This window comes from Helicoverpa zea, chromosome 7 (genome assembly GCF_022581195.2).
Source record: "Helicoverpa zea isolate HzStark_Cry1AcR chromosome 7, ilHelZeax1.1, whole genome shotgun sequence".
In the NCBI taxonomy this organism is placed as follows: Eukaryota; Metazoa; Arthropoda; class Insecta; order Lepidoptera; family Noctuidae; genus Helicoverpa; species Helicoverpa zea.
In genome coordinates this window covers 12,185,150-12,210,911 of record NC_061458.1, presented here as the reverse complement: position 1 = coordinate 12,210,911, position 25,762 = coordinate 12,185,150, and the positions used below count along the sequence as shown (strand labels likewise).

At 35.7% G+C, this 25,762-nt stretch overlaps 2 protein-coding genes across 3 annotated transcripts in view; one reads left to right on the top strand and one right to left on the bottom strand.

Annotated features, from left to right (window-relative positions):
- LOC124631926 (angiotensin-converting enzyme-like) overlaps positions 1 to 11,740 on the bottom strand; it is a 37,333-nt gene extending 25,593 nt beyond the window's left edge. For both annotated transcript variants that reach the window (XM_047166559.1, XM_047166560.1), the window contains exon 1: positions 11,631 to 11,740. In XM_047166559.1, coding sequence (XP_047022515.1) covers positions 11,631 to 11,645 — 15 coding nt within the window. In that variant the 5' untranslated portion in view covers positions 11,646 to 11,740. The remainder of the gene's footprint in view (positions 1 to 11,630) is intronic.
- Positions 11,741 to 20,668: 8,928 nt separating this feature from the next.
- Positions 20,669 to 25,762, top strand: part of LOC124631946 (centaurin-gamma-1A) — a 233,700-nt gene continuing 228,606 nt past the window's right edge. The window contains exon 1 of the mRNA XM_047166589.1: positions 20,669 to 21,133. Coding sequence (XP_047022545.1) covers positions 20,938 to 21,133 — 196 coding nt within the window. The 5' untranslated portion in view covers positions 20,669 to 20,937. The remainder of the gene's footprint in view (positions 21,134 to 25,762) is intronic.

The following is a 25,762-nucleotide window of genomic DNA, read 5'->3' as shown; positions in this document are numbered from 1 at the left end:
TGTCGGCTTGTGCTGGTTTCTTAAGATTTGCATTCCTTTTTCCAAGGTTCGTTGGTCAGTTACACTAGTTATAGACAAAATACCTAGGAACTTTTTAATTACTAAGATATAAAGATACTTAATTATTAAAAAAGATGTCCAGCAGTGGACTGCGATAGGCTGATGATGATGATAATGATGATTAAAAAAGATAAAGATGGAGTAACTTTTACTTACTGTATGTTTATTGCTACCAATATCAAATCTCTTTGGTTGCAGCTCATCATCATTATTTTACAAGAACTTTCCCTATCAGATAGATGATATTGTAAGTTAGAACAGCCATGTATTTTAGTCGGTAAGAGTCTGACTCGTGGAGAACAAAATTTCCTTCCACCCAGATGTATGATGATGATGAATGTATGATGATGAGATGGATGTGTATACAGTCAGACCACGAATGGTCTGACTGTATATACCTTCTCCTTGACAATTTTTGTACCTACTTAAAAAATGTTGTTGTTCAAAAAGGAGTGTTATGTTATGTTCCGTTATCACTATATTCGTTTTTGATGTGTATATCTTTACTTCAGTCATAGTCTGTTTACATAAAAGTAATTTCAGATTACAATGTCCTGCATCAATACATTGTATCAGATAATTTCTGTCGCCATGACAGTCTGCTAATTAATTGGTGAAACACGCGATATTGTAGCGAGAATAGATTCACTTTTTTGCTTATTAGCTTTTAATGGATAGTTGTTTAACCATTATTTATCTCCACTACTAGTAGAGATAAAGTTGACAAATAGATAGAGATAAATAGGAAACGATTGCAAGTACTTGAAAGAGTAGGTTTTCTTAGGGTTCCATACCCAAAGAGTACAACGGGACCCTATTACTAAGACTTCGGTGTCCGTTAATCTGTCTGCCCCTATGTCTAAAGAACGGTGATAGCTAGAGAGTTGTAATTTTTGCAGATATTGAATTATTGTTGACACTATAACAACAAATACTGAAAGTTAGGCTAAAATCAAAATTCAGGGGGAATCTTATCCATCAGACGTAATTTTTTTTTAATAGAACGAAACCCTTCTTGCGCGAGTCCGAGTTGCACTTGGCCGGTTTTTTTACTAGCCATCTACTCCGAGACAGATACACAGATGTATCACCACCAACTTTCAGCAGAAAGACTATAATCACTTCAAGTAAGTACATATACCTCAATCTCTGCACTACATAATTAAATATCGCAATATTCAAGACAAATACATAACAAACAAAGTTTACACAAGATAGCAGTTTACGCTCCATCACATTTGTTTGTACATCGGGTTTCTTCCCACGGAGTGACGTGGGAGCCGCTAATATGCTGCATGGTTTAATTAATGGCAAATTAGTGGACGTAACTGTAGGTAAAATGTGAGTTTTGCAAACATTGTACACTGTTATTTTGTATAATGTTATGAATATGTTTACATAGAGATAGGTTTTGTCACAAAGGAGCGGACTAAAATGAAAAATAAAAGCAACTTGTGGTAAACAAAGGAAAGTCTAGCCAGTGGACATAGAGGCGTCATGTCATGACACTTCTTTATCTACATTTTCTTTTGAATGTCACAAAATAACTTCAAACCACAGTGCTATATGTATAATTTCGAGTACTACTTTTCATTTAATATAAATGAAAATTAAATATTGAAAACTACTGTCCAATAAAACATAAAACTTGCCCCTATCAGCTTTCTCAACTTCGGTACCCTCGGAACACTTATTTGACAAGTATTTCCGTTTCTATAACACCCGTCAAAAACCCTTTCCCGTCCAATAAAAATGCCAATCATTATTGACAGTTGGAGCGACATTTTAGGCCACCGGCCAGATTACCGGGAGCTCGCGTGCTGTTGTAATTGAATCTAATTCGATGTGATATGTGCCCTGCAGCTTACGACATCGTCATCTATATCATATAGGTACATATATCTATATCTATGGGCATAGGGCCTTTATGTTTCCCGTTGTATGGTTCTCATAGTCAGTCATACTTTCTAAGTAAATCTTGGAAACCAATGGCCATGTGTCGCAGCGCAAATCTTTGGCAGTCGTTACGGGTAATCAGAAGCCAGTAAGTCTGACACTCCGACTTACCAAGGGGCATTGGGTTGCCTGGGTAACTGGGTTGAAGAGGTCTGATAGGCAGTCGCTCCTTGTAAAACAGTGGTACTCAGCTGCATCCTGTTAGGCTGGAAGCCGACCCCAACATAGTTGGGGAAAAGCTCGGGACATGATGAACTGATGAACGAAATGTCTTCTAGAAGAATCTTTATTACCTTGAAATTCGTCGCATCTCGGAAGCGTCTCACTATCAGCCCCGTCACCCAAGCGAATAAAATTCTCTTTATAGTCCATTACCCAGTAATTACGATCATATCTTTCATTGACGCGTAAAGATTAATGCTGGTCGTAAACGATTTGTTTGTCTAATCCTCGCTCGTAATTGTTCGTACAAATGGCGTTGTGAGTGTGGCAGACTTCGTGGCTGGTGGTTTTATAGCTTCGCATTTATTGTTTATTTCTTTTCTAGTGTGAGGAAACTAGTTAATTTATCCGGAAAGATTATAATTATAATAGAAAGACCGGTTTCGGCCATGGCGGCTTCTCTCATATAAAAAGATCAGTCATCTGATCAGGACATTATAGTGCACGAGCGTTTGCGCCAACACAGGTGCACTCACAGTTCCTTCACTCTCACAGCTCAACATAGCCTGGGACGGCAATCTGATACCACTGGAGAGAGATCAGGAGCCCATTTCCGTGCTCTCCGATGCACGGGTGGATGAATCACCAACTTGCAGAATCCGGGCTTTTTGTGAAAGTTTCTAAAATCTAAAATGTAGCTGTAGCCAGCATTTTTTTGGCGCAAAGGTGTAGATTGGCTAGCTTTATGCATATAAAGGTGTCCTTTGTGTTACATGTGAAAACTCAAGAAGAAGTAAATCAATGTTCCTCAAATCACAAAACAAAAAATAAGTCACACAGTCTTCGAACAGTTTCGTACTGAAGGAGACATTATGATTTAACATTATTTTCTTAGCTGCCCAACCTAGCTATGATTAGTTAAACTCTATAGGTATTCTAAAAGCCCTGGCACTAAGTGGCTATATAGTTTTTCAAGACGACCACTTAGGATGGGCCAGCCCTACTTAGCCTTAATTGGATCAATTTCCATTAGCCTACAGGCCACAGTTTGTATAATTAAGTTAGAATTAGGACTTCTTTCAGCATTCCTTAGATTTTCAGGGCACAAGCCCAAGAGTTATTTAGGCTCAAGCTTGGCTCTCCAAAACCTTGTACCTCGAAAAGAATGTTTTGTTACAATGATAGGCAAAATTGTGATGCTTCATATCCCAATCCATTAGACTGACTCCCCATCGGACTTCGATAATGCAGAATTAAAATATAGGTACAGACAGGCTTACAGTTTATAAATAATGTTACAAAGTACAGAGTAAACATATAATAATAGGCTTCAACAAATCTTAATGAGCATTTAACATTCACACTAAAGAAATTATTCCCACAGACTTATTTGTCAGCATAAATAATATTATCTAAATCTAATATTGACTTCACAACTGACACACTAACCTTTTTTGCTTCGAACAAACCATTTGCTGTTTCAGCAAGTTAAATTGTTTCACGCCAACTGTAGGCTAGCAATTCTTTAATAGCTCAAATTATATAAATGCGGAGTTCAATTACTGAATCACTCGTAACGATATATCAATCGTAAACGTCTTATTTGCTGGCGATTGTATTAACTGTGTTGTGGGTGAAATCAGTCGTAACATACGGTGAGCAAATAGAGATTTGGGTTTCAGTTGTTTTAAGAGAATGCGATCTTTTTTGATGATCATTTGTGTTTGTTAGGACACTTTGTCCCTGTTTTTGTGGTTGGGTTTTCGTACATATTCCCTAGTATGTGTCTTAAATACAGATTAACACCTGCTCTTGCAATGATAATTCTTACAGGAAGGCTATACAGATTTCACCCGCGACTTTGTTCATTATGCGAACAGCGTTCTCAAACATGAATAAAATACTGTCTGCCCTTTTCAGGTATCAGCTCCATAACGAATTCCGTAACTACTGATCCGCCATTTAGCGCGAAAGGGTAATAAACGTTTACTTTAGCAGCTATAGTATTAGTAAGTAACTTTTTTTTCTTTTATTGACTTCAAAAACCATCAAATGACCCCCTCCCTCTGTGGGAACCTCTAAAAACCGTCGTGGTCCGTCGTAGGCCATTTATGTATCAGGGCCGCTGTAACTCTTTCGAACAATACCGCAGCCCGTAACTTGGATCCACGATTATCAATAAAATTGTTTCATGTCCACTTTCCTACAGTCTCATATTCCATACAATACAAGTTTGGCGATACACTAGCGATTCAAAAACTATGCGTCGCCCGTTGATTGCGACAATTAAATACAGTTGATCTCGACTCGCGTGTTTTTTGTAACGGCCGTGTATCAGTTTTTGTGGCTGGTAAACTGGCCTATCGCTCTCTGTATGGAATTCAGCCTGATTCTGCTGTTATGAGTGCTAGGTATATGTATTTTTTTTGTTTATTTTTGTAGAATGTATAATCTTTTTGGCTTTCTTATGATATGCTGTGGCTATGCCATTAAGAGTTGCGACGTGTGTTTCAAGTACTAGGCGTTTTGTTGCGATTTCACCCGCGTCACGTGGGGACTTCTGTAATACGTATTAAGTACATGCTATGTAACTAGGGAAGATAGCCTTCCAACACTCAAGAATTTTTCAATTCGCTTCCGTTGTTTCAGAGCCTTTAGAAAAAAAATGTTTCGTCTTTATTATATTACTTAGTATGTGTGTGGAGTGGCCTAAACTTTGATTCGAATAAAAATGGAATTATAGATATTATCTTTATTTTGACTTCACCCTATTAACTAACTCCAACCACACCTTTAATGGAAAAATCAACAACCAAATGAAAACAGTGTGCAAAGAAAATAAAGTAACGTTTTAATTGTGTTTTTCTACCATTAAGCGGCCATAATCGCTGTTCATAGTTCGCGGTCGCGTCCGATCGTGCCCCGGTACAATGATTAAGGTTTAAATATTGTCGCTTGGTAAACTGCCTTGTTTTATGTTCTACCCCTTTTAGATTTAGAGCTATGAAGACACTGTTAATACTTCATGATCTTTCTGAATATAGTGCGATGTTCTTAAATTGTTTATCTTTTTTCTAAATAATTAACTCCTTCAACTCCTCCGTACTTTTCCCACGTCCCCGTGGAACTGCTTCCGAAATTGGTTACAAAGTAGCCTATCTCTATGGGATTCCGTATGAATCTATTTTTAAGGATGGGAAATAACCAGATGACCCCTTGCGCTAAAAGTAGAATAAGAGTGTGTGTCAGAATTTTGCTGACCACTACTTTCGTTTGTTCTGCAGACCTTTATATACCAGGGCCACGATAACTCTTTCGAACAAATCCCGCGGACCATGAGTAGGTATGAGTTGATCCAAGTTTATTTTAAATCCGATTGGAAGTCAATATTACTTAATTATTACACTATTCACAGATCGGAACTAAAGATGACTCAACACTATCCTTACATTCTCTCAGATCATTATCTACACTGTCCTTTTAAAATGACAATGTAACAAGTAGGGTGGCCTAGTGGCACATTAAAACAGTCTTTCCCAAAGTGGGCGATAACGCCCCCTTGTGGGCGCTGCAGGTCTCAAGGGGGGCGGTAAGAGACCCAGAAAGAAAATGGGGGCGTTGTGTAGAGGCCTGGGGGGTCATTTGTAATTTTATTTACTCTCAACAACAACAAAAGATTGCTCAAACTCGGAAAGTTGGAGCACCGAAGAAACAAACACATACAGCTGAATGTCGATCCAGTCACGGTTTCTTTTAATTTGTGTTTAATTCAAGAAATTCTCGAACAAACACTACTTTTATGTCCCAAAACTCAAAAATTTTCGCGCTCGCTTTACTCGCGGTTTCTTTACTTTCCGCTTGAATTTTTTATCACATTTTATTAATAAGAAAGTAACTTCTAGTTTCCATATGAACTTTCTTATTTACGGTACTACTTTAAGTCCTAAAATTTTAATACATAGGCGCCAACACCAACAAAGAGTTATTATGTACGTTTGGGCTACATTTTAATTAATTTTTCTTTTGAGTTCTAAAATATAAAATTTTCACGCTCGCTTCGCTCGCGCAATCAGAAGCTACGTTCCCGTGTTTTTGCTTTCACCAACCAGCATTAACTTATGTACGATTGGGCTACATTTTACATAATTTTTGCAAAAAAAATTCGCGCTCGCTTCGCTCGCGCAATCGGTAACTACATATGTCTCTGTTTTTCAAAAGGATTTGAATTGCAGTTGGAGGGCGCCATAGGAATCTTGGCCAGGGCGCTGGTAGAGTTAAAACCGGCACTGAATACATCATCTGTGAAAATTTCAACTCTCTAACTATCACGGTTCATGAGATACCGCCTGGTGACAGACGGACGGACAGAAGAGCGAAAACAATAGGGTCCCGTTTTACCCTTTTGGGTACGGAACCCTAAAAAATGGGGGCGCTAAAAAAATATTTATTCTCAAAGTGGGCATTAGACAAAATAAGTTTGGGAACCACTGCATTAAAAGGACAAAGGGTTTTCCTCTAACTAAAGATAAAGGTGTAGAATGACAAGTGCCTGATTACAATCTAATTTGAAAACAATGCTGTGGCAAGCCATCGTTGAAAGCCAAGTTCACAGGTAATTTAAACAGTGATTAATAATTAAGGTTTTGTTCTAACTTATGGTAACGTAGTCTTGAAATATTTGATGTTAAAAAGTTGAGAAATTGAAGATTACGGTTTTAAATTTTTGTAAGAAAATGATTTATTATTGTTCTTGGATTACAAAAGAAACGAGATTTAAATAAAGTGTTAGACAATTATTTTCTAAAAAACATACTTTTAAATATTATAGTAGAGAAAATACATAGCGTAAAATATTATAGTACAGTTATTTTGTATTTGCAAAAACAGTGAAGGAATTATGAAGAACAAAATGACTAGGAAGGAATCGATGGAGCAAAAACGAATTAACTAGAATTTAAGTTGTTGTCTACTTTATGACTTGAAAACATATAAAAATATTATCGAACCTACCGTCAAAAATAAATCACAATACAACATTTAATAGTCCAACTAGAATAGTTATAGGTATTGCTAGATTTTTAACCTTCAGCATATAGTTGAGTTCACCAACAATAGTACAACATTAAGGCCCCGTCCCACCATCCAACATTGTTGAACTCCATTGTAAATACAATCAAATAGAGACATTATCATACATATGTAAATAGTGCATTTACCTATGTATAGTTACATACAATAGTACCTACGTACATTGTGTGACGAAATAAGGAACAAATAAGGCCCATGTCCACCAACTACATAAACGTCAGGTCTCCTAAAACAACAGTTCACTAACAGCCAGTTTCTTCATCAAAAGTTAAAGCCAAAGTAATGTCTAAAGTAAAAGTAACGGTCAAATTCAATTTTTCTATTAGTTTTGCTGTCACTTTAGCCTTGAAAAAACGTATTTGACCGTTACTTTTACTTTAGACATTACTGGCCTTACTACAAAAACTTTAACAACTGTTTTACACTTGTCTAAAAAAAAATGTGGCTCCAAAATGAACCTTATGTCAACGTCATAATTTGACATTTTTTTAGACAAGTCTTAAACTGACGTTAAAAAGTTTTTGTGGTAAGACGGTTCTTCTTTAACTTTTGGTGAAGAAACTGGCCGTAAGTAAGTATGCCTTATTTTTGACTGATGCACATCAGTACAAGATTACAAAACAAAGAACATAAACAGTTGATTTAATAATACTGACGTTTATGTAGCTGTAGGTGCAGTTGGGCCTTAGTACATAGATAGTCTAGATTCTAGATAGTAACTACCTGAGAAACGGCCAAGCTACTTTTTTTATCCTATTACAAAAATTGGTTTACCCAAGACGCGGGTTAAACCACTGGAAGAGCTACTATTTTATAATCGGAATAAAAATTATATGGAATGCTTAGTAATTAAGGTCAGTTATTGATTCAATTATAACTGAACGTTTAGCCCGTTCGCGTGTAAGATTACGAATCAGAAATGAAATGTGGTACAAAGGGCTGTGACCTTATTAGTGGCTGAAAACTTTTCCTTTTTTAAGGTTAACTAAGGTCTATTATGTAAATATTGTTATGTACATAAATGGTTTTTCTAAATATAAATGGATGCTATTAAATGTTGAAGTAAAGCTCACTATTTGTTTTGTAATAATATGAAGGGTCCGGTATCCGATTTATTAAAAAAAACTTTCGTGTTAGATATCCCATTTATCGACGAAAGTCTTTTTATCCGGATGCATGAAATAGTTCTCATTTGACGCGGGAGAAATAGCTAGCGGAATATAGTTTTAATGTTCATTCAAAAATACGAATTATTTTCTTTAATTACAGGTCAGAGTTTAAATTAAATATTAACAGTAAAGGACATTTGTAACACGTGTAATGAATTTGTTTACATATTCAGTTATTCTTAACGTATTTATTTACTAAACACATATATACTATCTTATGTCAAACAATGTACCTGTAGATAACTATTTCTTCATGTGCTGAAATGTTTTTTTCTACAATAAAAAAGTGATTCTCAAAGAATGGACACGTAGTTTTGTGTAACTTGAGCAGCCATTTCTGGAAACACTTCTTGAGAACTTTTTTCCCAAAACTCCAATATTCTTAAACTATGGCTATTACATTAATTTTAACATAGAAGAAAATATTTACCTTGATACCTACAACAGAGACTTACATAAAGCTCCAGATTTGAATATCTACCAGTGATAGTAATTTTACATAGGTATAACTTTTATTACTGAAGGTGAAAAGAAAATATAATAAGGACGGAACGTGACATAGAGACTTATAATTGGGTCCAATAGGACCTTTATAATATGGGCACCTTTGACCCTACCAATTAACACGCAATCGTAAGTATGGCTGCAGTGGGTGAGTTCCAACTAATAAATTTTCTATTCAAGGTCCTCAGAAATCTTAGGACTAATATGGGTCAAGCTATTCGAAAAGTTAAGAAATCTGGACACAATGATTTAACTAAGCCTTAGGCTTGGGAGTTGAGTATATTGGTCTGTAAGCAGATAATGTGTATTAAAATAAACCTCAATTGTTCAATAGCTGCACCCGTATCCCGAAGGAAATACTATATTATGACTAGATTATGACACTCATATGGCTTTAAAAAATATATGGCTCTAAATTGTTTTACAAAAAATGAGTAAACCTTCATTTTTTTTTTGTTTATACTTTCAATACATTTGTTTTGAAAAAAATAATTTTAATATTGGTCCAAAAAATCTCCTCACAGTCACAAACTCAAACTTTACCTCTTCATAATATCAGCACAGATCAAAGCCACAACGAAGTCTTAGATCTTTTAAAAAGCATAATAAAAAAAAAACAACTTCACTTCAGTCATAATTATATCTCAGATTATTCACCCTTTGCTTCAAAACTTCGGAAAACTTATAACAACGCGAAAGCCGATGCTGGTTCAAGGAAAGTTTATTTTCAATAGCAACTTTGACGTTCAAAGTTTAAGACAAACGGGACGGATGGTACTTGCCGATGAATAGCCTTCAGAATTATAAGTACTTATAACTTATAAGTTCACTAGCTTTGTTCGCGGTTTTGGTAGCTTTATAACTGCGTTCAAAGATATCAGGACTGTAATTTAGTATGCATTCGTTGACAATTTTATGTTGTTTATTGTGTATTGTGAAGTCACCTGTAACTAACTTTTGAACAGTAAAGATATTTGGATATTACTTATAATATCATAATTTGCCTAGTCTTTTCCCAACTATGTTAAGGTCGGCTTCCAGTCGAACCAGATGCAACTGAGTTCTAGGTTTTACAAGGACCGACTGTCTAACTGATCTCCTCAACCCAGCTACCCGAACAACCCAATATCCCTTGATAAGACTGGTATCAGGTAAGACTTACTGGCTTCTGAATACCAGTAACGACTGCCAAAGATGTTCAAATGACAGCCGAAAGGATATTACTTACATAAGGACGATAATTAATTCATTTAAGGGAAATCTCACTTCAGTGTTTTCACGAAGTTTTCCCTTTTAATCGTTGCAATTACCCGGTGATAATTTTATATGCTTCAATTTATCCTTTACATAATTTTATTGTCGTCAAGAACTGTCAGATTTTTCTATTGTCTTGCCATCTGTAACCGCAAGGTTTTGCGGCAAAAAGTGTGTTGTCTTGTTTAGAGGAAATCCGGGAAATATTTTTTTTTGCCTCATCACTGTCAGAGGAGCTCGTGGTTAAGCAACAGCCACATGAATCGATAAGATTTAAACCACGTTTATGCTCAAAAATAAATCACCAAGGAACCAATTCACCGACAATTTAAATAATTTTCTCGTTCAATTTTCTAAATAAGTAAACAGTTGTTTTAATAAAAAAACCTGAACTACGACCTTAATCATTTCATCATCAAAACAATAGAAAATCAATTGTGTCTCGCGTAAATCTGCGCTCCCGTCATACAACGGGTTAATGCAGCGGAAGGTACGCATAATATTTAATAAATAAATTCATATAAGTACTTTCGGTTATTTTGTCTGTCGAAATTGTCTACTGAATATGAAAACTACCCAGGTCAACAGGTATTTTTCAGTCGACCTGACTGAATAATCGTGGTACACGTCAAGCGCCTAAACGGTGAATTAAATGTCTGAATGCGTCATACTTCATGATTACATTATTTTTTTTTTTTGTAAATTGCTTTAAATGTTTAATAATATCATTACAACGTTTTTGCTGAGTTAAGAGACAGTTTAGATTTTTATAAAGTTATTTTTTACAAGAAAATCTAAAATAATTATGTCTTAACAGTATGTATAAATACTAAAATGTAAACGTATGTATTAATATTTTTGAGAATTTATGTAGGCATTTGCAAGTCGCATTAACATAATTTTATTATATTCACATTTAAATAAAGATGTTCTCGATACTCGCATACATTACTAATAATAACTAACGACTTTTGTTTCCACAAAATAAGAGATACTAAAAACCTGTATTATGTATTGGAAAACAACAGAAACAAGCCTTACATGTTTTGTCAAAAAAGCCGTTTGATAAGAACCAAACATGACATTACAACGTATTTTTCCCACATGTAAAATTAACGATAAATAAACAATTGAAAATAAAATAAAACTTAGTCCTAATTTACCTTTCAGGGACAAACCAAACCAAAAACAGTGCGACCAAGTTTACCAGAGACACCTGAAAATGATCTCTGAATCGTTCAAAACAAACACAAGTGTCAACACATTTGTGCAGGAAGCTAGATCCTGACCGTGAAACAGCCACACATAATCAAAGCAAACTGTAACAATTCGATTAACTTTAAACTAAGATTAAAAATGCATCAACCCGAGATAATATTCCAAGGTTACTATCATTAATTTTTTTTTTGTAGTTCGCACAATTACTATCAATATTACCTTGAGTTTGGACATGACGACTCGTTAAGAAATTACACATGTATCACAGCACTTATACCCCGCGAGCGGGACGACCGCTCGACACGACAGTCCGATTGTCACTGTTGTCTGATTGAGAACGAAAGTCCCAATAAGTGTCATGAAATTAAAAAAATATAACAATGTTAGTGTAACGTTGGGAAATACAAATAAACATGCCGTTTTGTTATTTAGAAAATAACATATTTCGACATAACGTCTGCTTTCAATACGCACCGTGATTGATATTTGATTATGGAACGAATTCGGTTGAGCGAGACATTTGAATTGATACTGGCTGGTTTGATAGATTTAAATTAGGACCGGTACAATTTTGAATTTGGAAACACCGATCGGATCAGAGACCTATTCAACCAGTGTTACCACGTTCAAAATACGCATAAAACCTTTTTCTTTCTTATTTTCACATCGAAAACGTAATTTCTGAATTTTCTAGACTTGAAAGTAGACTCCTGTTAGTAATTGCACTACTTATTTCATAATGACGATGTAGTTCATCGCCCACACGCATTATATTACAACCTATTTCCCTCTATTTAATTTTATATGCGCGGGATGACAACTGGATGATGACGGTATTAAAATTGTTGCTACATGCATGACGATTTTATAGCCACGAGGATTTTTTTGCTATTTTATAAATCCACTATACGGTTCTTTCGAAGGAAGGTTCTTTCGTCTCACAACCTCTTCTTTCCTTAAATGAAGGCATTTATTACCTACAAACAAAACTTATGGACTACATAATTTATTAATTGGAAACCTTGGTAACTAAAACCATTGACAACGTCTCATCTCTCGCTAAAAAATTTCATCAAAATCAATTAAGTCACACTAGCAGCCACTATCATAATAACAATATCAGTACCTAAAAGTAGGTGTTTTCAAGGTTTTTCAAGTAATACCCGGTGATGAAAACGGGAGAACTTCATAAAATAAAACTCGGTCAGGGTCGGGGTAACTTCTTTATGTTTTACTGGCTTTTTCCCGCGGTTTTACCCAAGCGGGGAAACTAAGGAAGTCTTGTACTTTCCTCACTCGGATAAATAGTGGGTTATGTATACAAACTTTTTATACGTGCCTAGTTGCTTTCTAGCCAGTGAATATAACTTATACCTAGGTACATAAGTATATCTAAGCAAAGCAAAAACTTTTTGCTTTTTGTCCCGGTACGTGTAGTTCACGGGATCAGTCAGATAGGGCAGTCGCTCCTTGTAAAGCACTGGTACTCAGCTACATCTGATTAGACTGGAAGCCGAACCCAACATAGTTGGGAAAAAGGCTCGGAGGATGATATGACGTGTAGTTCACGGGACGGAGGTAAAACCGCTGGCGGAAGGTAATATCTAAATAAAAAAACTAACTTTATTTTTTATTTTTATACGGCATCCTTGATGGAACTTTTTCATAACAACTTGATTGAAGTGTGTTTAGTTTGGTATAGGGTCTTACCTTATAAAATAAACAAGACGAGCTGGAAAAAATATTCGACGGAGCTGTTTTCTTTTTCGTGGCCTTGTCAATTTCATGTCAAAAGGTACCTTCAGTATAAGTAACAGTATATTAATATTAAGAGAGTATTTAAAAAAATAGTAGCTCTAATATTTTTGGTCGCTTGGTAACCCAATAGCCGCAGGATCGATCGATCATAAGGCAAGACTTTGCGCGGTCGGTCTGTGGATAGGTGATCATCTTGACATGACGACTTCCCCCGTGTTTCGGAAGGCACGTCATATTCGTGGGTCCCTGCTGTCATAAGACCATCTTTGGACGTCATTATGGATAGTGAGAAGCCAAAAAGTCTTACCAAGAGGTATTGGGTTGCCTAGGTAACTGGATTGATTGTCATATAGGCAGTAGTTCCATGTAAAACACTGGTACATAGCTGCACCCAGTTAGACTGGGAGCCGACCATTACATAGTAAGGAAAATGATAAGCAGGTGATGATTATTTAGCTGTCGCCAAAGTCAATGGCGGTTTAGAACATCCAGCCGATTTGCAGACATCAGTTGCTAGAACCTACATTATATGCAATTTTTAAAATCGTTCAAAAATCAAAAACAAACTCGCTGGTTCTTTATGATGTCTGAAGACCGGATATGAGCCAGCCAGAGTTACAATTATTTATAATATTTGACTGAATTTGAACGTGATAACTGTGCGGTAACTTAATGCAGTTAAACCTTGAGGCTTGAATATAATCAGTTTACAAACAAGAGGAAGAACGTACTTAGAGATATTATGTAATTTACATATGCGTAATTGTTTGTTGTTTTAACTATGTGTAGCGATTGTCTGGAGTATTCGGTAAAGGGAAAATTCCTTCAGAAGGAACAGAGGTGGATTTACTCTGTAAATGTCTGACTCTTCCAGTGTTAGAGCAGCATAATTTGAAAAGATGTCCCATTTAAAAAAATGATGAAAATTTGAGGTTAAACATGTCGTGAAAGAGACTATGTGGCTGCAGGAATACGGAGAAACTCTACAAACGTACATATCCACCCATCCACTCACTGACCGCACCAAGGGTTGCTTAAACTTGTGATTTATCAACCTAAGCTGCTGTTACCAAGACATGTGAAGATCCTCTAAGAGATGTCTAAGATAGTTATGTGGTAAATTAAAGGTTCTTTTAACCTACAGACAGACATGTGTTGCTGGGGAGTTTGTTGCGCCACTTCTTCTTCCCAGCAAAAACACATAGGAAGTGGTGAAGGGTGGGCGTTTTGGGGGCTGTCTTATGTAATTTTTTTTTCTGACGTTCGAAAAGTGCTGTTTTGCAGCCAAGTTTGAATAAATGAGTTTTGATTTTGATTTTGATTTTGAAAGTAATATGTGGCAAAATAAGGAAAGGCGAAACAATACCGCATCAATGAGGTGACATAAGGAGAATTTAGACTCATTTTAGAATGACTACAACTTATGCGGGCTATTTCATTGCAGTCATCTATGATAACAAAAAAATTGATTATAATTACAAAAAATAACGAAACAGGGTAAAACAATTGATAGTAGATAAAGTTCTCGCCAAACTTGATGACGGCTTGTACTTAACTAATTTCTGAGCACAAAAACGCGCATGTAGCCCGTACTCCTTATTTCATTCTCCGTACGCTGGCTTGTGCGCAGTTTCCCGCACTATTTTCCGAGCAACAATCAGGAGAACTAGTACCTATTTACCTACCTACTTATAGTAGGTATCTAATTTAGTTTTTCAAAGTCCTCACAACAGTTGTCAAATTATGAGTCAAGAAAAAGGAGAGGAATCGCATCTGGATGCGATGGATCCTTTTTTTTTACTGATTAATCAGAGACTGAGACCTGTCTGATTAATTTTTAGTGTAGCGCAAACACCGAGACCTTAACTAGGTATATGTTTAAAAAAAAACTACATTTCAATTTATGTCATTCATATTCATTGTTTTTTATGAATACCTAAATTGAGAGTAAAGGTGGACCAGTCCAAATTCGTAAGAAATAATTTATATGCCGAAACTGTGTGGTCCGGTATTGATTATTTTGAATTAAAACGAAGTATTTTCAAAAAGCAAGTATTTTAAAACGAAGGATTTACCAATAGGCCAAGTAGGCCAGTGCCTAGGGCGGCAGATTTAGAGGGGCGGCAAATTTTGCTATTTTCTTACAGGTTTTTTTTTTTAATAATTATATGAGTACACAAAGAAAGAAAAGCTTGAGCAAAGAAAAGCTTGAGCATTTCATGAAATGGTTGCGTTTCATGAAATGTTCATGTTAATTTGACCAGATCGTTAAATCGTCACCATTTCTCGATTTTGTCATCCACGTCTGGCCGTATGGTATAATAGGGTATCCATAAAATATTTAATATAAATCCACAATATTTTGGGTAAGGGGGAAACTCGCGTAGCATAGGTAATTCGACCCATTGGAGTTTAATTTCATAAAATCTGGTACCTAATATACAAGCTGTTGATTTGCATCCGTGCCATACTCAAGGAGGTAATTATGCTAATGATTCTCGACCCAAATCAACAAAAAATTGGTACGTAATTTTTTTTCTTTAATTTTTTTTCGGAATTCCTTAAATGTCATCTAGCCTTATTTAAACTTGGCGCGTATGTTACTGGCCTTTAAACCGTGCTGCGCCCTCACACAAACGCAAACACAAAGCATACGCAACGATCATTCATAAAGGACATTGTTCAATTTTGGCCTAAGAACCGATGTGAATATAAATTATACTATAATTTTTATTTATTTTTATATTGTTTGAAACATATTTTAGTATTCCACGGACACTTCAAATAAAAAAATTCCAAATAAAAAGTAGGGTCACAATTATTGATGTCTTTTTAAAATGTTTCCGTCGGCCAGTGCTGCCAGTTTCGGAAGTTTTCGGGATTTCGGTAAATACGGATCGAATTGAGAACCTCCTTTCCGAAGTCGGTTATTAAAATTAGTTGCTAACACTTTATTCATTTAAATACCTAAACTGACTAGCTAGAAAAAAACTAGTATTTGTATAATGTTTTAAGATGGTTTTGAGCGAAATCGCGAATTTCTAGCTTGGCACTCGAGTAGGATTATAGTTTTCGTAATTGGCAACACTGGTGTACTTCAGTCAGTTTCAAAGAGTAAAATAATACTATGGAAAAAGAGAGCCCTCTCGCGCAGTTTTTATGCAAGCAACTTTGAAGCGCCATCTGGAGTTTGCGACCAGAAGTATATTACGTGTGCTATACATACGTATACGTACCTATATATATTTATAAACATAAGCATAGTTCCCAATATACCCGTTCGCCGGTAACAAGTTATGTTTAATTTTCTTGTTGTTATGCTTTGAAATACATTACAACAGGAAAATTAAACAAAATAATTTTTACTGGAAAGCGGGTCTACTAGAATCAAATATTTATTTGCTAGGAATTACACAAAAATGACCAAAATACACAGACAAGCGTACGCGCAAGTTATGATGGCGGTCATCTTGTGAAGTATGATGTGTTACTATTACCAATTAACAAAAAGGTCAGATAGGTTCTCAGATTGAGAATTTTTAAAAACAAAATTTAAGTAGAATTCGTAATTTAAATCATCTTCTAATTATTGAAATACTCTCGTATTTTTGTATAAAAAGGTAAAATAATTAATTTTCAATCTACTTACAGAGACATCTATCGTGAAATAGTTAGCAATATGGCATGTTTTCACGTTTCATTTATAAGATGGCGCTACTTTCTTTACGACAACGCTCAGTCAAGGAAACTGTCCCCCCCCTGGTCAGTTTGCTAGAAGTCAGTTTGATAGCTTTGCGACTATCGTTTCTTTTGTGATTTTCTATGCGTTTCATGGTTTTATTCTAACAACTTTGGCTTGATTACGGACTCCGATTAGATTGCGTACTTGGTAGACTCGGCTTTATGTGAAGAACTGGATTTTACTAGCATTTTCGGATATTGCTCTGTCTGTGATCGAATTTATATAGTTATATTATAATTACAACAATGGATGCAGAATATAGTATATTGTATAAATTGTGGATCTGCTGGAGGTTCTTTGGTATTAGAAAACGAAGATATACTTCGTTGCATACAACAATGGACCGTTCCCCGTATGGTAAGTGGTCTACGAAAGTGTTTTTCTAATTTTGATAAGAATGTTACTACCTACTTATGTTTTCATAAGCACACAATTTCTCGGTTTTCAAATCAATTGCCACAATTGCAAGTTGTTTTTTGTATTTATTATTACAGGTTGAAGCTCATGACCTTATATGTACGACGTGTTGGTCTCAAGCAGTCGAGCATAATAAGATGCAATGCACTGTTGGACGCAATTGTGTACTTTGTAAGAAGCTCCTACCATCAGGCATACTGTTGCAATTGTATCTTTGGGCGTAGAACAGTGGGCTGTTGTGCCCACATAATGACTATTATCTGGTATTTAAGCTGGGCGAGATACCAAAACTCAATTGAACCCCCTGCTCAGTTCTTAGATAATATATTATTGAGAAATATTGATGATTAAAAACCTTTAATTGAATATAAATATTGTTTTTATTGCACATCCTCGAAAACCTCTTTCATTGTTATTGGTAAACCTTACTTTAACTGTTAAATTATTTTGTGTGGTAATGACATTTTTAGTATGGTCTGTACCTTCTTGGTAATAGACCGCGGGTTCGATTCCCGCCTTATGGCATGTAGATAGCTAGGTAACTGTCTAATATAAAAGTAGTATCAATCATTTAAATAAATAATTCTCTATCGTAATAATATCGATATTTTATGAATTGTGGTGAATGGAACTCTTCCATTTTGGATACGTTTTATCACAAATCCAAAGTGGATTCACTATATATTAAGAAACGTAACGTTGAAAGCAAAAGCGTTTAGGTAGTTGTTTTTCATAAAAATTCTAAGCATTTATGAAAACTAGTCACACGCCCCGTCTTCGCACGGTGGCAATATAAAACCTTGGTGTTAACCTTCCTCTTGACCTACTCTATCTATTAAAAAAAAAATAAAAAAAATCGCACCCAAATCCATCGCGTAGTTTTAAAGATCTAAAGCATTCATAGGGGCAGACAGAAAATGCAACTTTATAAAATGATCATTGTCAAAGAATTATCTTAAACTTGACTATTTACTATCTCTTTTCCTAGTATCTAGTAGAGTAGTCTTTTCCTAGATCTAGAAGAGAACATATAGAGCTGTACATAGTATTGTTGATATTTTGTATAGTGTAGTTTGATAACACTACTCTGATATTTCACGCAAGCTTGGTTATTTTTTATTTATAACCTCAAAATATTAACTTTTTTCGTAATTATTTTAGTTTCCTGAAGTGTCCGTTCGTGAAAACTTATTTCATAGGATTCCATATAATTTTAAGAGTTTATAGAAGTCACTTTCCATTCAAACGGTTCTTAGGCAGAACATGTATGGAGCCGGAACAATGTCCTTTCATTCATAAAATTGGATTACTTCTGAAATACCACGACATTACAATGACAAAAAAAGCAGTGCATATTAGCTATTTCCCGTCTACTGTAATTCCAATCGATTATTTACGTATTTTATGTCCTCGTCCTGAACTATGGCACAAATGCAAATCAACACCTTATATACTTAGGTACTTATGTGATCATGAATTTTAAAATATTCCAATACCGTTTCAATAAAAATAAAATCCGCTCGCGGTTTTTTCATCATTTCTGGATTATTCTGCGCTCTTTGAGTCCTCAATCTAACATGAAAAACTTTTTACAAAAAAATAAAACCGACTCCCAAAAACACTGAAAAGCAAAAAAAAAATTATTCTTAGGTGCATCGGCCTAGAAGTCAGTGTCTAATGGATGTACCTAAGTTTATTTCGCCAGCGACTTCTAGGCCGATGCACCTAAGAATAGATTTTTTTTGCTTTTCAGTGTTTTTGGGAGTCGGTTTAATTTTTTTGTAAAATGTTTTTTATTTTTAGCTTTTCAGTGACAAGTATACTTGTCACTATCCGCATAAGTGGAAAGTTCTCATCAATACGAATAATATATGCCCAAACACGAGGTAGTTAACACATTCAGTTGCCAAGTTCCCTCGACCTTCTCTGGTCTCCATCATCAGGTCAGCTCCAAATCTTCACCATTGCATAGTATTGTCAGACATACGCCTTAGTGTCAAGTTTTTACCCTGCGTATGCCTACAATTTTCGAAAGTTGCCCTCGATTTCTCATGGTTTCCATCATCAGATCCTGACCTGGTGATTATGGGACCACCTGCGAGGTAAACCCTATGAAACAAAAAAAAAAATTGCATATTGGTCTAGGCGTCTCCGAGTAATCGGTGAACATACATAAAAATATTAAAAGAAGAAAAGATCCCGACGAATTGAGAACCTCCTCCTTTTTGGGAAGTCGGTTAAAAAAGTTAAAGCACCGAAGTAGCAAAAACAACTGACGCTCTACACTGACGATTTCTAAGCTGTTTATGAGGTGGAGGACTTTTGTGTCCCAAAACTCAAACAATTTCGCGCTCGCTGCGCTCGCGCCTTTCATTTGACAGTGACTGTTTTCTAATTTCTTTAGGTATCATTGCGTCCCAAAAATCATGCATTTTGAGCTCGCTGCGCTCGCGGCTTCTTCTCTTTGCAGTGGTTTTTTAGACTTGTTTGACAAAAATACCTATTATTTTTGTGTCCCAAAACTAAAAAAATTCGCGCTCGCTTCAAAGTCGCTGTCATATACCTAAACTTGTTAGGTTAACATTAAACTCTTCGGTACACAGAGGGTTGCAAAAATAATCTAGTAGTTAACTGACAGAAATATCATTAAGTTCACAATCATTAGGGGCGGCAAATATTTAATGGCCTACTAGCGGCAAATTTGTAAATTCGCCACTGTCGATTACCTATTGAGTTGTAGGGAAGTCTTCTTTCTCCGCTGCATAAATAAAAAAAAAACTTAAAATATAACGAATAGACAAAATCGTATTTCATTGTATTTCATTTATCTACTAAGGTTTTATCTACCTTCTAATCATAGAAGAATTTATAGTTTAAAGTCATTGCAAAATTGCAATAGGTGTCTGAAAATATTGACGATGTCACAAGATTACTTTAATCACGCAACGCGAACATTATTTTACATCAATTTGTTTTCGTTATGCGCCAAGTCTCTAACTATCCGGACCTGAAAAATAATGAATTATTAGGTAAACATTTACATACGTTGACATTAATGTAATTATGTTTTACAAATTGATCGTATATACGTGAGGTATCTTAATCTAATTATTTGTATTTAAACTAATACAAAAAAAACATGTAAAACTTTCAATTTAGATATAAGCGCCATCTGTACTTAATTTGTTGAACTCGTTACATGTCATGTCTGTAAATTGGTTAAGCGTTACTGCTATTCAGTCATAGATGGCGCTGTAGCGCAGCATGCTTGTATTTTGACAATTCTCCCCTTCGTCGGTCGGTCGGCCACACGCGAAACAAAACGCCACACACAGTTTGGTAATGGCCGCCGCCGAGGTGGTTGACTCGCGCCGCTGTCATTACAACACGCGTTGATTGGTTGTTTACTTTATTTACATCACAATCATAACCAATACAATCACAGTGTAAAGTGTTTATTGTGTACTGCGCTTGTTGAATGCACGTTTGTATACGAAAAAGTGATTTTTGGTAAAGTTTTTGTACGCGATGAGCGACGGGTCGCTCACCAAGCGTTGGTAGAATGCATCGTCCAGTGTAGTGTTGTGATTGTCAAAGTTTACCGGCCCAATGCTGAGCTACAGAAGCACGATGTGTAGCCGGCAGCATACCCAGGCTTGCCTGAACACGTCGCTGTCCATAAGACAGGAGATACAAAGATTTGAGAGCGTGCATCCTTCCATCTACGCTCTTTACGACCTTGTGGAGTTGGTACCTGATCCATTGCTGGCCCAGCAGATAAGGGACCACGTCGTGGCTATAGAAGGTTAGTACTGGTTGATTGTTTACATGTTATCGTGCGTTTACCACGGGCGTCCCAGTTGTTTATACTTAGATAAATCACGCTGGATAACCCAATAATGCGCAGCTTGTGTATTTACGATCAGTACGAGTGTGCTTACCACCTTTAACCAGAATTTATTCGCGTCTCATTTATTCCATTCATTGTGTAACGAATTTGAATTAGGAATCCGGCTGCCGTTTTGTGCGTGACTCCAAAACAAATGACGATTTAAATAAAATGTATCAAAATAAAGGTTGATTTTAACACCGAATGTTGTTAACCTGTCTGATGTTGCTACCTGTGTTATTTGACAGGCCTTTTGAAGACCAAACCCGTTGAACAATAGATACCGGTGACCGGTAACATTGCACGATGGACACAAACATTCCGAACGCATAGGTATTAAAATACGCGGCTTGATAACAATCCGAAAACAATAACGCATGTGAAGTTACTGTAGGTATAGTAAGTTCGTAAGTGTACTATAAGAATGTCGATACTTTCTCCACTTTTTACGACATCCTTAGTTGATAACAACCAGTTTTTATATGGCGGATTTCCTCTTGCTGTGAAACGAGACGTTCGTGCCAAAGTCAAGGTTTGCAGGTTAAGTTCTTTATTAGCCATTGTTGTCAGAAAACAGGTACCTACCTATTGTAGTTCGTAATAATAGAATTATCATTTTATTACTAGCTTAGGTTAGTAAACATTGGAGTAGGTATTATTAACGTCAATAAATAGCTATTGTTAGAAGTATACTTAGTTGTAAATTCATTAAGGTTAGTAGGTACTAAGAAAGTTTTTTTTTTCTCACACGCTTCCCGGAAAAAATAGTTGCTATCCATTCTTTTCGTGTAGCAAAACTGAGCAAAGGAATTCAACGGTATTATTCCTTGAGGATGAATAACGGCGTCTTTATGTCTAGCAAATAATACTATTACAACCTGTGTGGTTGTAGTAAATCTCTTTGTGTAAAATCTCGTCCTGGGAAGTCCCTTGTTACAGTTTTTTTTTTTTACAAATGTGTCACAAATAGGGTAGAGTTCTTAAAACGATATCTTTTTAGCATTCTAGCTACTCTACATTACGTAGGTATAGCGTTCCCTTTAAAAAATAAATAAGTACATAACTGATTCTGGACACATTGGGTAAAGTAGGTAAGTACTTACTAACTAGAGAATTATAAATCTTAGAAAAAAACTAATCTTCGACAGATTGAAAGATAAAGGAGAAGAAACTTCGTAAGGTGAATTGATTTATTATTGATAACGATGTATCTACGCAGCAGTAGAAGTTTAAAGGTTATAATAAAGATACTATACTCAGATTTTCTTGGTTATTAAAAGACCCAACCACTTCTTAGTTACAAATAGTAGACATGGTGCCTAATTTCTGTAATAGAACAATACAGCTCTAAGATCTACAGCTTTACTTATTTCCTAGAGTAGCGAGAGTCTTTACTATAAAATGGCGGCTCTATCAAAAATTGCAGTTAATTAATCTTTGCGAAAATCGTAACAAGAAATCGAAGAAAAACTGATACACAACTAGAAACAAATACCAAAAAAGGTAATACAGCATATTGCTACACAAGAAATCCTATCTGAGTAATAGCTTCAGAAACATTAATCCAGAAAGTTAATTAGAAATGCGAAGACTGATAGTTTAGCTATTAAATATCATTAGCTGATAACAGTAACCTAACTATCTGGTAGATAGGTTTATTTACGACCTGTTTACCGACCAGTTATATTTAGAAGTGCTGATTTGAAATCAATATAGGTAGCAATTAGTATGACGTTTCGTGATTTATTCCCTTATTTGTGTATCATTTCATGTTTGATGTGATAAATGAGGTCATTGGAAATTATTTTAAGGTCACCATTGATATGATTTATCTGTTGGATGTAGGAACTGGTTTTTAATTTCTCTTAGTTATTAATATTGGGGACATTATTGACATGCATTTCTTAACTGGTCATACATTTTCAATTTTCAAAATACATGTTACGCTTGTTCGTGTTTGTTCTTGTTGTTGAAGACTAAATGCTGTCTATCACTTCCGTCCCACTAATACTTGATCTTCGTAAGCTACCCTGGCTTCTACGTCTTTCCACATTATGCAAACTTAAGCATCCTCTACGCAATCGTCGCCCTACATTTACAAAATGCATTCACGAGATATTCTAAAGCAAATTAGGGTCAGAACTGTGCAGTAATCAAAGGAATCCAGTTATTATTTTACATAGTTTAATATCTCGCATAGCACGGAGATACCTACGCTAAGTATTACAAATATGAAACAAGATAACTTGAAATACGTTGGATGCTTGTCCGAGGTAGCAGAAACGGGAAACTAATTACAGTACCCTTTTTGTTATTAAATACTGAACATTTTATGTTAATTATGAAATGAAAGTAAAACAACTATCCGGTTGTCAGGCTAAGAGAGTTGAAAGCATAATTGTTCAGACTCCAGAAGAAGTAATTAGAATTTATTGTAATGACTGTTTCTGGAATTAACTTGGGCCATTGAACGACTTGAGTTCTTTTGTTAGTGAATGTTGAAGCACAGACGAGATTCTCTAATCTGCCAGACGTATTTTTGGATCGGATCTTTAGATTCTATTTTGTGAAAGGAATTAATGTCTTTATTTAACGACGTGACGTCGCAATTTTCGCTAAAAATAAGCCTCTTACAATTTTCATTCCAATACACGTTGCGGACTTCAGCCCGAGACCAGCTTTCTTTTAGAGGTTTATTTCCTAGCTAGTGTGTATTTGGTCCTTAGCCATTTCCTTCATCAAGTGCTACAATTGAGCAGCTCGGGCAATGCAACTGGCGAAATGTAGGTCAGAAAATGCAATCAGCGCTCAACAATATAAAATAAATGAAGCTATTTGCTCACCTGGGACTGGGAGAAATCTGAAATGAATCAGTTGCTTATTCTGTGCTCTTATAACTAAGGGGCAACTCACTAAAATAGGTCACTGCAGCGCTCCCAGATAAGACGTCTATTTATTCGCAACCTCATTATTAGGATTACTACGTGAAGTCCGCTAAAACTTACGTTGAAATTGCATATTTACGGCTACTGCAGTAGTTTCCGCAGGCATACTTTCAGGTAAAAATCTCTCAACATTTTCAATTCCGAAGATAATCTCTACAGATTGCAATATGTAGAGTTAAGCCGAACGTATGCGTTTAACTTTAAGCCCTCGATTTGCAAGTTCACATTCTAAACCTCTCTTTTATTGGAGGGGAAATTGGGACATCGATAGAAGCTTTTCGCATTTCGAATATTCATTTAAATTCCAAAAAAGAAAAAAGTAGCAAAGCAATTAGATACAAGTCAGACAATAACCTTTACGGTTTGAATTCTAGACAGCTTGGCCTCGAAAAATCCTTGGCAATCACGATCTTGACATTTAACTTGGCAAGTGCGTTCGTTGCGGTGGTGTTATGTCGGCACTTCAGCTGTAAGTAGGCATCGTCCGATAAGAGTCGGCAGCTTGCCAGCGCACCCTTGAAAAATTTGAATAATGCACTCCTCGTTGAAGATGAGCCAATTATGCTTAGTGGATTATGCTACCCTAGTTTCTTTGCTTGTAAAATGAGTATGGGTTTTTCGACATCTATCGCAAACTCAATCTAAATTATTATTTTTTAAATAAAATCAACAAATCCTGGTAATGAAGTTTGATTAGGTAGGTCCATTGTATAATAAAGGTACAATAAGCAATTTTGCCTGAGTAACCAATTACGAGAAAAGATAATGAATTCATGGGTTTTCCTTCAAGCAAATGTATGCTGAGCAATTAAATGTACGGTAAAAGAGTTATTAATGTTGCATGAGTGTTAATAGGCATAGCGTCAGCGTTCTCTTAATAAATATTTATTATTGTTTAATAATAAAATTCGCTATCAGTATGTTTATCCGCCCATTTCCTTTCAGTAAATGATTCAGAAGGAAACGTGTAATTTCATATCAACGTCATGTATATTACCTACATACTCTTAGCTGCCCCGGAATATTACTGGCCATTGAACCACTTAGTCCAATCGATTTATTAAATCTAGAACAATCCAAAACATTTTGCCAAATAAACGCATTTAGATATATTAAGTAGTAGTTTACAGTCACCATCCTATAAAAATCAGAGGCATGTAGATGATACACATAGATACATATGTATGTATGTCATGATGTATAGTAGGAATGGTATATATACAGGTGATATGACATACCAACTTAAACGGAAAGAATAAGGATAGTGGTAGGTAGTACGTTCCAGGAGAAGCTCGAACTGACACCTACAATACAAAAATAAATATAAATTCTCCCACTATGTTACCATCTACAATTTCCCCTGACCACGATCTTGACATTAAGCTCTAGAGTGCATCTTACACCGCGAGAGCTCTCATAAAGAGTCACTATGTACAAATATAACAAGCTACATATTTTCTTTTCAAAATAAAATGTCTCGGTACAACGCAACTCAGGATTACTTTAATCGACATGAAGTATGAAATCAATTAGTTTCAAGTGTAGCTGGTTCTGTTCGTTTACATCAAGACAGATGTCTTGGAATTTGTTCTTCAAGATC